This window comes from Cebus imitator, unplaced genomic scaffold (assembly GCF_001604975.1).
Source record: "Cebus imitator isolate Cc_AM_T3 unplaced genomic scaffold, Cebus_imitator-1.0 Scaffold788, whole genome shotgun sequence".
Classification (NCBI taxonomy): domain Eukaryota; kingdom Metazoa; phylum Chordata; class Mammalia; order Primates; family Cebidae; genus Cebus; species Cebus imitator.
Genome location: NW_016108103.1, coordinates 207,724 through 221,163, shown reverse-complemented (window position 1 = coordinate 221,163; position 13,440 = coordinate 207,724). Strand labels below are relative to the sequence as shown.

Sequence of the window (13,440 nt, the reverse complement as noted above, 5' to 3'; positions counted from 1 at the left end):
TCTGAAATAATAACTGAGACATGCAAGTATCTTGGGCAGATCAGACTCAAGAATTCTCTAGAGGATAATTCAAAATTCCCTTGCCTTTTATAGATTCTAGAGCTGTATTTCTTGATTCACGACCCCTTCCTCCATATTTAAAGCCAGCAGCATAACATCTCTTCCCTTTGACCTCTGATTCCATCCTCACATTCTCTTTCTCTAACCCTGAGCCTCTTGTCTCCCTCTAATAAGGAACTTGTAATTACATTGGGTGCACCCAGATAATTTATGAAAATCTTTCCATCTCAATAGCCTTAACTTAATTACACATGCAAAGTCCCTTTAACCATGTGAGGTAACATATCCACAGGTTCTAGAGATTGGTACCTAGACATCTTTAGTTGGGGGCAATATTTATCCAGCTACAAATGGTTATGATAATTTTACATACCTCATAAGATGGTTGTGAAAAATAAATGAGACCAAGCACATAAGACATGTAGAGTGTATAAAATGCTTTATAAATGTAAGCTGTTGTTAATAAGACCAAGTTGTTTGTAAAAATAGATTTTTCAAGAAAATAAGCCAATATAACACAATATGCATACTGAAACATTTTAAATTCAAATCAATAACTAGAGATTTCCTCCCTTTTTTTCCTTATACTGATGAATTAATGTATATAAATTACACTTAACATAAAGGGTGAAAATGTAAATCTTCATCACCAGACATTTTCACTTTCTATTAAGTGAAATGCCAGTAAAACCCATATTCTTAATGCCTTTAATTGCCTAGGTCAGTAAACTACCCCTTCTTCCCTGAATGTCTCTTCTTTTACTTTGTTATTTTCTCTCTCAAACAGGAGATAGAACTTATTCAACTTTTATTAACTTTTGAGATTCTGGTTATGAAATAAAAGTGAGTTTCTTTATATCATGATTTAGTAAGAGCCTTGCTTGATATAAGCAGCAGAAATACAACTGGAACTGTTTTTTCTTTTCCTAAGCAGCAAGTGGTGGTGGTGGGAATTTATGGCTTCTGTATCCACGTTAAATACAGTGATGTGGCAACCAGGTCCAACTTCAAGAATGAAGAACTTACTCCCCTACTGTCAGCTCGCATAGGGACTTTTCTCAGTTAAGAGAACGATGTTGCCCAAGATCACTCAGGGTCATCCCAGCTATGGTCACAATAAGGCCTCAGCAATCCCATGAGGAGATTTGAGTGATCTTCTTATGGGATGGTCTCCTCATGGGATTGCTGAGGCCTTATTGTGACCACATGATAATTCAACTGCTCCTTCTGCCCACTTCTGTTTTCTTATTTTTCATTGCCTTTCACAGGTATTTACCTCCAAGAACACTCCCTAATGAAACTCCTGCACACTAAACTCCATCTTAGAATCTGCTTCCCAGAAAACCCAATCTAAAAGGATAATTGAGATGTCTAAGTATCTCAGGCGGATCAGACTCAAAAATTTAAACATTGTAATCACATCTGTCTCCAGACCTCTCGATCCTTCCCTAACTACTGATTCTGATTTTGTGTTAGCGAAATTCTTATGTAGCTATTTAGCACAAGGTTGTCCAAACGGCCTATGGCAGTATCAGGCATACATCATTGACAAAGAGAGAAAAGCTTGACTTTCTCTTCTCCAGAGTTCCTAAAACTCCACCCCATGGTGCAAAAAACTAATTGGTCTTGCTTGTGTCAAATGCCCACCCCTGGGACAAACACTGAGCCCAGAGGGATGAAGTTATCACAGTAGCCATCCTTTGGCAAGGAATGTGGGGCCACACAAATCATAGAAGGATGTAGAGTGGGAGCACGACAGTCCCAGAAAGAATAGGATACATGGCAGAGATAAAGGGAACATAAATCCATTTTTCATTAGCACCAGGAACAAAACTCATTAAGCATCTTGGCATAGTAACACATCTCCCTTTCATCAGAAATTTTATACATGCACCTTGAAGTAACTAGAAACATAATTTTGCGGGAAGGTAAGCTGAAATTTATTTTTATTAACATGACAGTCTACAACTACTGTATTATTTCATTTCAGAAATTTTTGACTACCTACTGTAGACACATAATATTGAGGTTTATGATAAAAAAAATTGGATTTGAAGAAAAAGATCCAGAACACATTCTCTCACTTATTAGCTATAATCTTGAGAAAGCAACCAAGCTTTTCTGAAACTTAGTTTCCTAAGTAAAATGTGGATCACTGAGCAATCACTGGGCAGTTATAAGTATAAAATAGCATATATACATGAAAGTGTTATGCATAATGTAAAAAGCTTATGAAAAAGTAATAATTCCTCAGGTATGAAGATACATTTTAATAACCTGAAAATATTTTTAAAAATATGTTCATTATCCATATATTTTCAAGGAAAATAATGATGTTATTGATTATGGTAATATGAAGGTTGCCTTAGAGTCTTTCCACTTTCAACCTGGTCACAATGTAAATTTTGTTATCAATAACTAATCATGGAAAGGGGTATATTATTATATATTCCTGTTAAAGTTTTCAAATATAGTACATGTGACTCTGTGAGCAAATGTTTCCTCTAGAGCATTCCTTAGGAAGTCCTCAATTTAACTAGCAGTGTTTGCAAGTTTGCATTTTCTCTAACAGTTCTTAATCAATCACCATCATCATCATGGTCATCTCAATTGCTAAACATGTCCTGTGACTATGTGATAATCCAGGAATCAATCTAAAATCTAAAAATATTTGTGCTTTACAATCCATAGTGAAAGACTAAACAAAGCAATGCTTTAGAGTTCGTTTTAATTAAGCTTTTCTTTATATCAACGTGGAAATAATTAGGCAAAAATTGAGAAAATGTGTGTCATATCTAATAGTCTCTCACAGTGCCAAATTAATTGACTAGAATAATGGTGATTAAACTCTATAGACTACTTGACTATTGCAGGGGAACACAATTTTTAATTTAAACTTTCAAGAATGAATTTTACTCCAACTGCAAAATCAGGGAATTTCCTAGACTTGGGTCTGCTTCTCCTCTCTCACCTTTTTCTCAACCAGAAATGTTTAGGATTTCAATCACAAGCCTGAGGACGCTGGCCATTACTGCCTATTGGGAATTGTGAGTACTTCCTTACGTTCAACTGCAGTCTAGTTTAATACTAACAACTTAGGAGACAATGAAAACCAATGAGGGTGGGAAAGGGTAAACTGTTAGCTAATGCATAGAGGTTCAGTTTTCTTCATCTCCATGTCTAGTCAATGCCTTTCAACTAATACCTGTTGCTCTTCCATAAAACTTTCTGTGTGCCTTTCTAAGAGCAGTGCACATTACATTTTACTTAACCAATGTTCTCAAAAGGGAAGTTAGTTACTTTTCGTAAAAGAAAGACTTTACTCTTCATTGCAGCTATCTCTATTTCTCCAGCTGTAAAACTGATTGAGGTGCTTAAGGTTCTCAAGAAATTGCTACTCACAGCCTTATGATTACTTTCATAAAGGGAGGAAAAAGCAGAAGAATGGAATGGTTGATTGCCCAGGGAAAATAGTCTTTCTTTTTTGAATTTTCTGCTCAAATTATGGAGGGAAGGAAAAGAAGTGGGAAAATGTTCAAGAAATAAGTTTATGTGAAACTGGAAACATTATTTCCTGGTATATGCAGATTCGTGATCTCCTTGTCATTTCCTCCCCAGCAGAGCACTGGCTTCAGGAGGTAGGTGGAAAAGTATGAGAAAGGCTTGAAAATTTAGGTGGATAAGGGAAGGTGAGCCAACAGGCAGGGAAACAGAACAGCGGGGATAAGTACAGAGGAAGAGACTGATGAGTTTCAAGAGCTGATGGAGAAGCAGTCATCTTTGTAGAGGAGTTGAGAGTGGCAGAGATGGGGGAGAAAGTGGATTTTTAAAGACGTTTTATTTTTCTTTAGGTGTAAAGGCCTCATTTATTTAATTACGTGAAAAAGTGAATACACATGTGAATAACTTTTTGTATCAGTCAGAAAACAGAAACCACTGTACTTTAAGAGGGAGAATTTCAGACCAGGAAATTTGTTGCATGGATTATGGAAAATTAGAGAATCCCAACACAGGGTGCAGAGGCAACAAAATATAAAGATGAACAACTACAGGAAGTGGTTACCACCCTAAGGGTTGGGGGAAACTAGGAGGTGGTGGTGTAACTTGAGTTCAGAAGCCAGGGCCACCTGGCAGAATCTAGAACTACAGTGGTGATGGCCAGCAGGAGCTCATGCCACAGAGGGAGAGGCTGACTGGTGAAAACTGGAGCCTCAATGCAGATGCAGTTCCTTCATGGATGCTACTTGAAGCAGAAAGCTCAGGGAAGAAACACTGTGGCTTATTCCCTGCTCTTCATTCTTCAATCAAGTCAACATACTAGAAGCCAGAGGGCCAAGGAGCCTGGCAATACAATTCTCTCTGAAACACAGTAGAGCAAGGAAAGGAGGAAATAGACCTGAGAGCAAGAAGCAAATTCTTGTCACATATTTGGATAGTCTAAGTTTGTTTCTTTGAATTCGTCTCTGTGTGAAACAGAACCATGAGGCCAACTTCTCTTTATGTGGGTTATACATGCTTGAAAAGCCATAGAGGTCAGAAAAGTACCTTTCCTTGAATATTAAGAAGTGAAAAACACTACTACTTTGCCAATTACCATAATTCTAGAAGCTTCGCAAGTAGTTCATAGACAGCAACCAAAAGAGTATATATGTCTTCTTTTTCTTTCTTTTGTTCCCTTTTTGTCTTCCCATTTCTTTCTTTTTTCTTTTTTTTTTTTAACTGCCCTATTAGCTATAGCTGCTATACAACCACCCTTGTGCAATTAGTCAATATCGATCTCCTAATGGGGTTACTATCCTACCGTCCTGTCTCTTTCATGTCTTGAAGAATGGGTAGCAACAAGGGTAAATTATGCTACATTTAGATTTTGGCATCTACCATATCTGACATACCTTTGTCCTGACCCTGTTTACTCATGTAGCATATAGGATGACATGTTTGCCTGCAAACACAATTGTCATGTAAACATTTTGGCATATTTATTGTATTTTGTTATGTTTTCATTTCCTATAGTTGTATGTGGAGTGACTTAGTGTAGGGTTTTCAGTGTAGGCATAGTCAGGCTTTTTCTAGTATCTTGGTCAAAAGTATAACCAAATTTCTTGGGTTTCAAATCCCAACTCTACTATTTTCTAGTCATGTGAACTTGGCCAAGTAATTGAACTGTTCTGAAACTCAGTTTCCTTATCTGTAAATAAAATCATAATAATAGAATCTGCTTTACAGTCGTTGAATTGCAAGGATCAAATGAATTGTTGTGTGTGTATGTGTTTGCATGTGTGTCTGTATGTGTAATACACACATATATGCAGTCATATCACAACTATGGGGGATTTGTTCTGAGAAATGTATCCTTTTGATTTTGTTGTTGTGTAAAAATCATAGACTGTACTTACACAAAACTAGATAGTATAGTCTATTACACACCTAGACTATATGGTATAGCCTGTGGTGGCTAGGCTACAAACCTTATAGTTTGTTATTGTACTGAATACTGTAGGCAATTCTAACACAATGGTCAGTATTTGTGTATCTAACCATAGTTAAATATAGAAAAGAAACAATAAAAATAAAGTATAAAAGATTAAAAATGGTATACCTGTATAAGGCACTTACCATGAATAGAGTTTGGAAAACTAGAAGTTACTCTGGGTGAGTCAGTGAGTGAGTGGTGAGTGGATGCGAAGGCCTAGAACATTTTTGTCCACTCCTATAAACTTTATAAACACTGTATACTTAGGCTACACTATATACATAAAACATTTTATTTCTTCGATAATGAAATAAATTTAGCTTACTGCAACTTTTTCGTTTATAAACTTTTTCTTTTTTAATATCCTGCCTCTTTTGTCATAACCCTAAGCTTAAAACAACAAAGAAATTACAGCCATACAAAAATATTTTTAACATCCATATTCTAGAAACTTTATTCTGTTTTCAAAACATTTATTTTTATTTTTTACCTTTAAAACATTTTGGTTAAAAGCTAAGACACAAACACACACATTAGCCTAGGCCCACACAAAGTCTGGATCATTAATATCACTGTCTTCCACCTCCACATCTTGTTCCACTGGACAGTCTTCAAGGGCACTAATATACATTTTTCTGAAATACCTTCTGAAGGTTCTGCCTGAGGTTCTTTTACAGTTAACTTCTTTAAAAGTAGGAGTATATTCTAAAATAATGATTAAAATTATATTCTAGTAAATAAATGAACCAGTAACATAGTCATCTATTTTTATTATCAAGTATTATGTAATATACATAATTGTATGTGCTATACTTTTTACAACTGGAAGCTCAGAGGATTTGTTTACCCCAGCATCGCCACAAACACATGAGTAATGTGTTATGCTACAATGTCACTAGGTGGTAGGAATTTTTCAGCATATATATATATATGGAGAGAGAGAGAGAGAGACAGAGAGACAGAGTCAGAGCCTTGTTCTGTCACCCAGGCTGGAGTGCAATGACACAATCTCAACTCACTACAACCTGACTCCCAGGTTCAAGTGATTCTACTGCCTCAGCGTCCCGAGTACCTGGGACTACAGGCACCCTCCACCACACCTTGCTAATTTTTGTATTTTTAGTAGAGACACGGTTTCACCATGTTGTCCAAGCTGGTCTCAAACTCCTGACCTCAAGTGATCCACCCACCTCAGCCTCTCAAAGTGTTGGGATTACAGGTATGAGCCAACATCCCTGGCCAACACTATTATAATCTTACAATATTGTCACCATCTCATGCCGGTAAGAATGGCGAACATTAAAAAATCTGGAGACAGCAGATGCTGGAGAGGATGTGGAGAAATAGGAACACTTTTGCACTGTTGGTGGGAGTGTAAATTAGTTCAACCATTGTGGAAGACAGTGTGGCGATTCCTCAAGGACATAGAAATAGAAATTCCATTTGACCCAGCAATCCCATTACTGGGTATATATCCAAAGGATTACAAATCGTTCTACTATAAGGACACGTGTACAGGAATGTTCATTGCAGCGCTGTTTACAATAGCAAGGACCTGGAACCAACCCAAATGCCCATCAACGATAGACTGGATAGGGAAAATGTGGCACATATACACCATGGAATATTATGCAGCCATCAAAAATGATGAGTTTGGGTCCTTTGTGGGGACATGGATGAACCTGGAAACCATCATTCTCAGCAAACTGACAGAGGAGCAGAAGATCAAACACCGCATGTTCTCACTCATAGGCGGGTGTTGAACGATGAGAGCACATGGACACAGGGAGGGGAGCACTACACACTGGGGTCAGTTGGGGGGAAATAGGGGAGGGACGGTGGGGGGTGGGAAGCTGGGGAGGGATAGCAGGGGGAGAAATGCCAGATGTAGGTGAAGGGGAGGAAGGCAGCAAATCACACTGCCACGTGTGTTCCTATGCAACAATTTTGCATGTTCTTCACATGTACCCCAAAACCTAAAATGCAATAACATAAATAAATGGAAAAAAAAAACAATATTGTCAGCTGTCATACATATGGTTCATCATTGGCCAAAACATCTGTATTTATATATGTATGTTTCACATCATATATATACGTGTGGATATATATATAATGTCTATACATGAACATACACACACATATATATAGACATATATAGCACATAACATTGGCACATAGTAAGCATCTTGTAAATATCAACCATTGCAATTGTCACTACTTTTCTCAACAAGGCTGTAAATGCTGTTCCAGCCTGTCAAAATCACACCTGTTTAATGTGTTTTACGCAGCACCAAGTCATATGTAGTTGAGTATGAGCAATTACCTAAAAATTGCTAGCAGATAACTGGTTAGTTAAAAAGTTAGTTCACTGTGTAAAATACATGCCATAAAATGCACTGTTATTTCTCTCTTAGTTGTAGAAGTTGGTTTCGTTTTCCACTATGTTTAGTTGTGACTGTATCATTATAGACTTTTTTTCTTGTAGTTGTTGAGGTTTAAAGATTTAAGTTTCTTATGAATACAAGCTTTTCAGTTGACCAATGATTATTAGCCAATTTCTGATAAAAGAAAGGAAACAGATTGCCCCAGGGCTGCTGTTTTCATTTCCTCATTGGAAGAAGAAGCATAGTATAGAAGAAAGGCAGACACAACACATTCAACCTCTGCCACCATGGGGAACTGGGCTGTGAATGAAGGGCTCTCCATTTTTGTCATTGTAAGTACCAACAAGAGATAAGTTATAAATTCTCTGACTTTTTGGGGTTATCTTGGAACTAAAATAGGCCAAATCTTTTTTGTTCACTTGGGAAATTGTGTTGAAACTGATTCACCATGTGAACATATATCTATCTGTAAACAGACTGAGTCCATTCTTCCAAATTCCTTAATGGAAAGAACATATCTGGGGGCTCACTTCTAGCTTACTTCTGAATTCCTAGGAGGACTAACTTAGCCAGCATTTCACAGAAGGAGTAGAAAATATTTCATGCTAATGATCTCTGATTCTGAGTTGTTTAGTAATGTTTACTCAGACACATATATCTATGTGTTTTTACTACTTTAAAACTGACCAATTGTAATTTTATACCATTTTCTAAATAAAAAGTATAAGATTAACTCATGTATGAAAAATTAGCCTTTATTTCAGTAATTATACTAAATATAATAAATTTCTCAAATTTCTTTTCAAAATAAATACCTTCTTTTCTCAGAGATCTAAATTTGAGTTATTTACAAGATTTATAAAAATTCAAAGGACAAGAATTGAAATAAGTCATCTGGATTCATTTATATGTAGTATGTATATATTATATATAATTGTATATATATAAATCAATATAATCTTTTTTTGTTTTCAACATGGAATCTCTCTCTGTCACTCATGCTGGGGTGCAGTGGCGCAATCTCGACTCACTGCAACCTTTGCCTCTTGTGTTCAAGCAATTCTCCTGCCTCAGCCTCCCGAGTAGCTGGGATTACAGGTGCCTGCCACCATGCCCAGCTAATTTTTGTATTTCTAGTAGAGACAGGGTTTCACCATGTTGGCCAGGCTGGTCTCAAACTCCTGACCTCAGGTGATCTGCCTGCCTTGGCCTCCCAAAGTGCTGGGATTACCGGCATTCGCCACAGTGAAAACGGTTAATTTTCTTTATTTTATAAAGTACAGCCAACTTCTGTACTTTTTAAAATAAAGAAAATCCACCATTCTCTTAAAACGGTGTTATCAGCAAAGCAATAATGGACAAATTGGGTAAATACGAATGTGGTTTTTAAATAGGCTTTCTAGATAACCAATAGAAGCATTACACAGATGTTAAAAAGAACAATTATGAATTGAATATGAATGGAACGTTTGTAAAAATTTATCATGAAAAATATGAGTCTTTGAGTTTTAAATATAGAAGGAAATTAGTGGCTCAAATAAAAAAAAACAACATATATTTTGTTACAAAATTGTTTTATGCCAAACCAACATTCTACTGCAATAGAGAATTCTTCTAAAAATTTGAAGCTGTAAACTTAACTTCTTATCACCATTTTTAAGAGCAAATAATCTCTATAGAAAATAAGTTCAAATTATACTTTTAGCACTTACCACAATTTTTCACATGAAAGGAACTCCTTCTAAATTATATACTCATACACTTGAAAGTGAAAACACAGCTTGGAAAGTCAGAGTAAAGAAAGAATGACAAGGTCAGGAAATTGGGAAGTTGCTTTTGCACCTTTTTCTTTGTAAAGATAGAATATTATACCAAAGACCGAGGGAAGAGGGGGTTGTGATCATAAAGTTTCAGTGAGACAAGATAAATGAATTTTTGAGATATATTGCACAGCAAGGTAACCATAATTAATAAGGATACATTGTATATTTGAAAACATATTATAGCTAAGAGTAAATTTCAAATGTCTCACTACATAAAATGATAAATGAGGTGATAAATGTTAATTTTATTTAATCATTTCATGCTCTGTGTGTGTGTATATATATATATATATATATATATATATATATATAAAACATCACATTGTACCCCATAGATGTATACAATTATTTGTCAATTAAAAATAACTTTAAAAAATATATAAAAATTTATTTCTTTAAAAAAGTAGAATATTATCAAGTGTCTATGGCATTTAATAGCTTCAAAGCATAGTTGAGAAAAGATCACTATGGAGCTGAAGGTAGAGAACTGGGTAGTGTTGCCACTTGATCCAATCAATGCTTAGCATAAAATGAATTGTCATGACCTAGAAAGCTGTTTTTGTTGTAAATCCCATGCCCCTCACTATGCTCAATATTATCTCCTTCAAACGTTAAGTAAAACTAACCAAGGAGAATGGAAGTTTCAGTATTTTCGCTGATGAGACTTCACTAGCTGGAGTACTGTGTGGTAGAGGGAGGTGAGTGGCACCTGTGAGAACAAAATGCAGTATCATACTGGTGAAGGGAAAGCAGTAACATGTTGCCTTCCTTTCTCATTTTAAGTAGAGTGGCCTGCTATCAGCTACCTATTTAAGGTTAAGCAAAAAGGAAGAGGAAAAAAGGGAGGGGGGATGTTAGACTGATAATTTGGCATACTGGCCAAATCATAAAACAATCATGGGGAACAACAGAGGGTGGAAAGGTTAATTATAGACAGTGACACTGTTGAGGAAAGAGCTGGCTTTAAGCTGGTTACTCCCACCTTTGTCACAACCTTTGTCAAAGTTGGACTTGGGGAAGTCCTGACCCTTATCTGACTCCAATCTTGTGTGGAATCTACTGTCGAAATGCAAAAACTTCATGCAATTATTTCTTTTTGTGCAGTTGGTATGGCTGGGGTTGAACGTCTTCCTCTTTGTCTGGTATTACCGGGTTTATGCTATTCCAGAAAAGTTTTTTTACACACGAAAACTTCTTGGGGTAAGTATAAGTTCCACCCAATGCAGTATTGGCTGGTTCACATATCTCATCAGACATTCTTGTTCATCTCCCTGTTAGCATTTTAAATAAATATTCTGACCAATCCAAACAGTACCATCAGCCTCACTACCTCCATTGCAACTTCCTGGGCAAGAGTCATTAAAACCTTCCAGTCCGGGACCAACAAAAGTAGGGAAGAGGGGCCCAGTGTCATCCCTCCCCACACAAGGACCATGTGCCATTGTTTATCTTAAAGGAGAAATCTAATACCCTGAAATGGAAGGCCAGGTTGGAGCAATCCATCTGAAAGTGACACGTGTGGGACAAGTGGGACTTTCCATATTTTCTAAGTTATCTGATTTCTGCTACTTTTTTGCATGGAGAGCTCTGCTCCTGATCACATGTTATGAAATGATCTTCATAAAATCAATGTCTGTCTACATATGGAGACTTGAGGAACTTGCTCAAGGGCCACGTCTGTTGACTAGCCTAGTAGAGTGAAGGCCCTTCAGTTTCCTTGGGTCCTTTAGTATTCTGAGTTTCCTTGAACTGTCAGGCCTCTTGCCTCCAGAAAACATTTGTTACATCATGCTGAAACTATGACTTATTTGCTCAATATTAATTATTATATGTTTTGTAAATAATAGAAATGCTATAAATAATTATAGCATGTAATTATACTATATTATTATAATTATTGTTAACTTATTCACATTGATGCTTTCTCCCTCCAAAATATGCAACTTCTTTAGACATTACAAAGATAAGAATTATAATGCCAAAGCATTATACCATACAAATTTAAGTTACTGTTAACATCAATCTAAGTGCTAAGAAAATATTTTAAATCTTTAAAAGTTTTGATACTTAACTCTAGTTAATGATATGCACATTAAGTGTTTAGGGGAAAGTGAACTGATGTCTGTAACTTACATTGAAATGCATCAAAAATTAGATAAGTTGATGAATAGATACAGGAATGGATAGATATGAGATAAAGCAAGCATGAAGGGTATAATCTGGGAGTTAAATAAACAGATATTTATTGTAAATTTCTTTCAACTTCTCTTCATGTTTGAAAATTTTAATAATAAAATGTTGGATTAGGGAAAATGGTCAATTTCAGATGAAAACAAAGGGTCTTCGCTAGCCCTAAAGGAAAACTGTTGGCTCTGAAGACCTTCCTGTCCAGATCACTTGGTGTCTCTGGTGTGTGACTGAGAACCTTGGGGAAGTGAGGACAGGACACATTCTGTGCTCAAAAGAGTCACTCTGCTCCCTTTCCTGCCTCTTCTAGTCAGCGTTGGCCCTGGCCAGGGCCCCTGCAGCCTGCCTGAATTTCAACTGCATGCTGATTCTGTTGCCAGTCTGTCGAAATCTGCTGTCCTTCCTTAGGGGTTCCAGTGCGGTAAGAGAAAATGTTTTACTAAGTTCCTCTAATTTTCAAAGGCCATCAAGCTCCAGCTTCTGTGAAATATTCATGCGCCAAGCCATTCTCTAGCATATTTCCATACTATTTGAGGATGGAGCTCCCTAAGACAACTATTTGAAAAACAAATTTTGAAAAAACACACAAAACCACCTATACCTCAACAATAGCAATAAAGTAGCACACACAGGCACACGCTTACACACACACACACATATATATATAATAGATATGCATATATACAGAGCTTTAGGAAGTTGACATGTGATATTTGGGAGTTAATCTTTCAGTGTCATTCAAAAATATTTAAGTCATAGGAAATATCTTCTGTGGATAACATCCCAAGGAGATGGAGTCAATGGACAGAGTCACACTATAATGAATGTGACCAAGAAGTGTTGGCTTTATGGAACTGGGGAGCATAGAGCTTTCCAAGTGCCCAGAATTCCTTTGACTCTCACTTCAACAATTTAGTAATCTGCTAACTGTACTGTACTAGAAGGGAAAAAAAAATTGTAGGAAGAACCTGTAACCCATTAAAATGGTATACAAATTTCTCATTAGTATTACTATACAAAGATGACAAACAAGGAACTTAAAATCTACAAATGTACTCAAATAAATATGATACAAAGCAAAATACAATGGGTCCCACAATGCTTTATAAATAAAATACTATGGGGAAGCAAGAGAGAAGTTGTGTCAGGTGGGGCAGGGGATGAAGAAGGGCTTTTTAGAGGAGGTGACATTAGAGATGAACATATAAAAATAAGTAAACTTCTAAGAGGTGTAAATGAGGGAGAAAGGCATCCTAAATGGAGAAGATGTCATGGACAAAAGCACAGGAAATAGTGAGGAAATCGTATTCTTGAAGGCCAAGAATTAGCACAGCCTTAGCTTCTCTTTGTATTGTTATTATTATAACTATTTTTTGCCACCAGTTATAATAGTTATTCATTATAACCATTTTCAGCATACCAAAGAGGGTAGCTGGGAAAAAAAATAGGGATTGGTGTCCTGGTGGGACCAATTCCATAGTTCATTAACAACTAGTAGCTTCTGAGTTTT

At 36.4% G+C, this 13,440-nt stretch overlaps 1 protein-coding gene across 1 annotated transcript in view; it reads left to right on the top strand.

The window, feature by feature from the left end:
* The first annotated feature begins 8,044 nt into the window (after positions 1 to 8,044).
* LOC108297293 (cytochrome b-245 heavy chain) overlaps positions 8,045 to 13,440 on the top strand; it is a 34,047-nt gene continuing 28,651 nt past the window's right edge. The window contains exons 1-3 of the mRNA XM_017520008.2: positions 8,045 to 8,252; positions 10,848 to 10,943; positions 12,241 to 12,351. Of these exons, the coding sequence (XP_017375497.1) occupies positions 8,208 to 8,252; positions 10,848 to 10,943; positions 12,241 to 12,351 (252 nt within the window). The 5' untranslated portion in view covers positions 8,045 to 8,207. The remainder of the gene's footprint in view (positions 8,253 to 10,847; positions 10,944 to 12,240; positions 12,352 to 13,440) is intronic.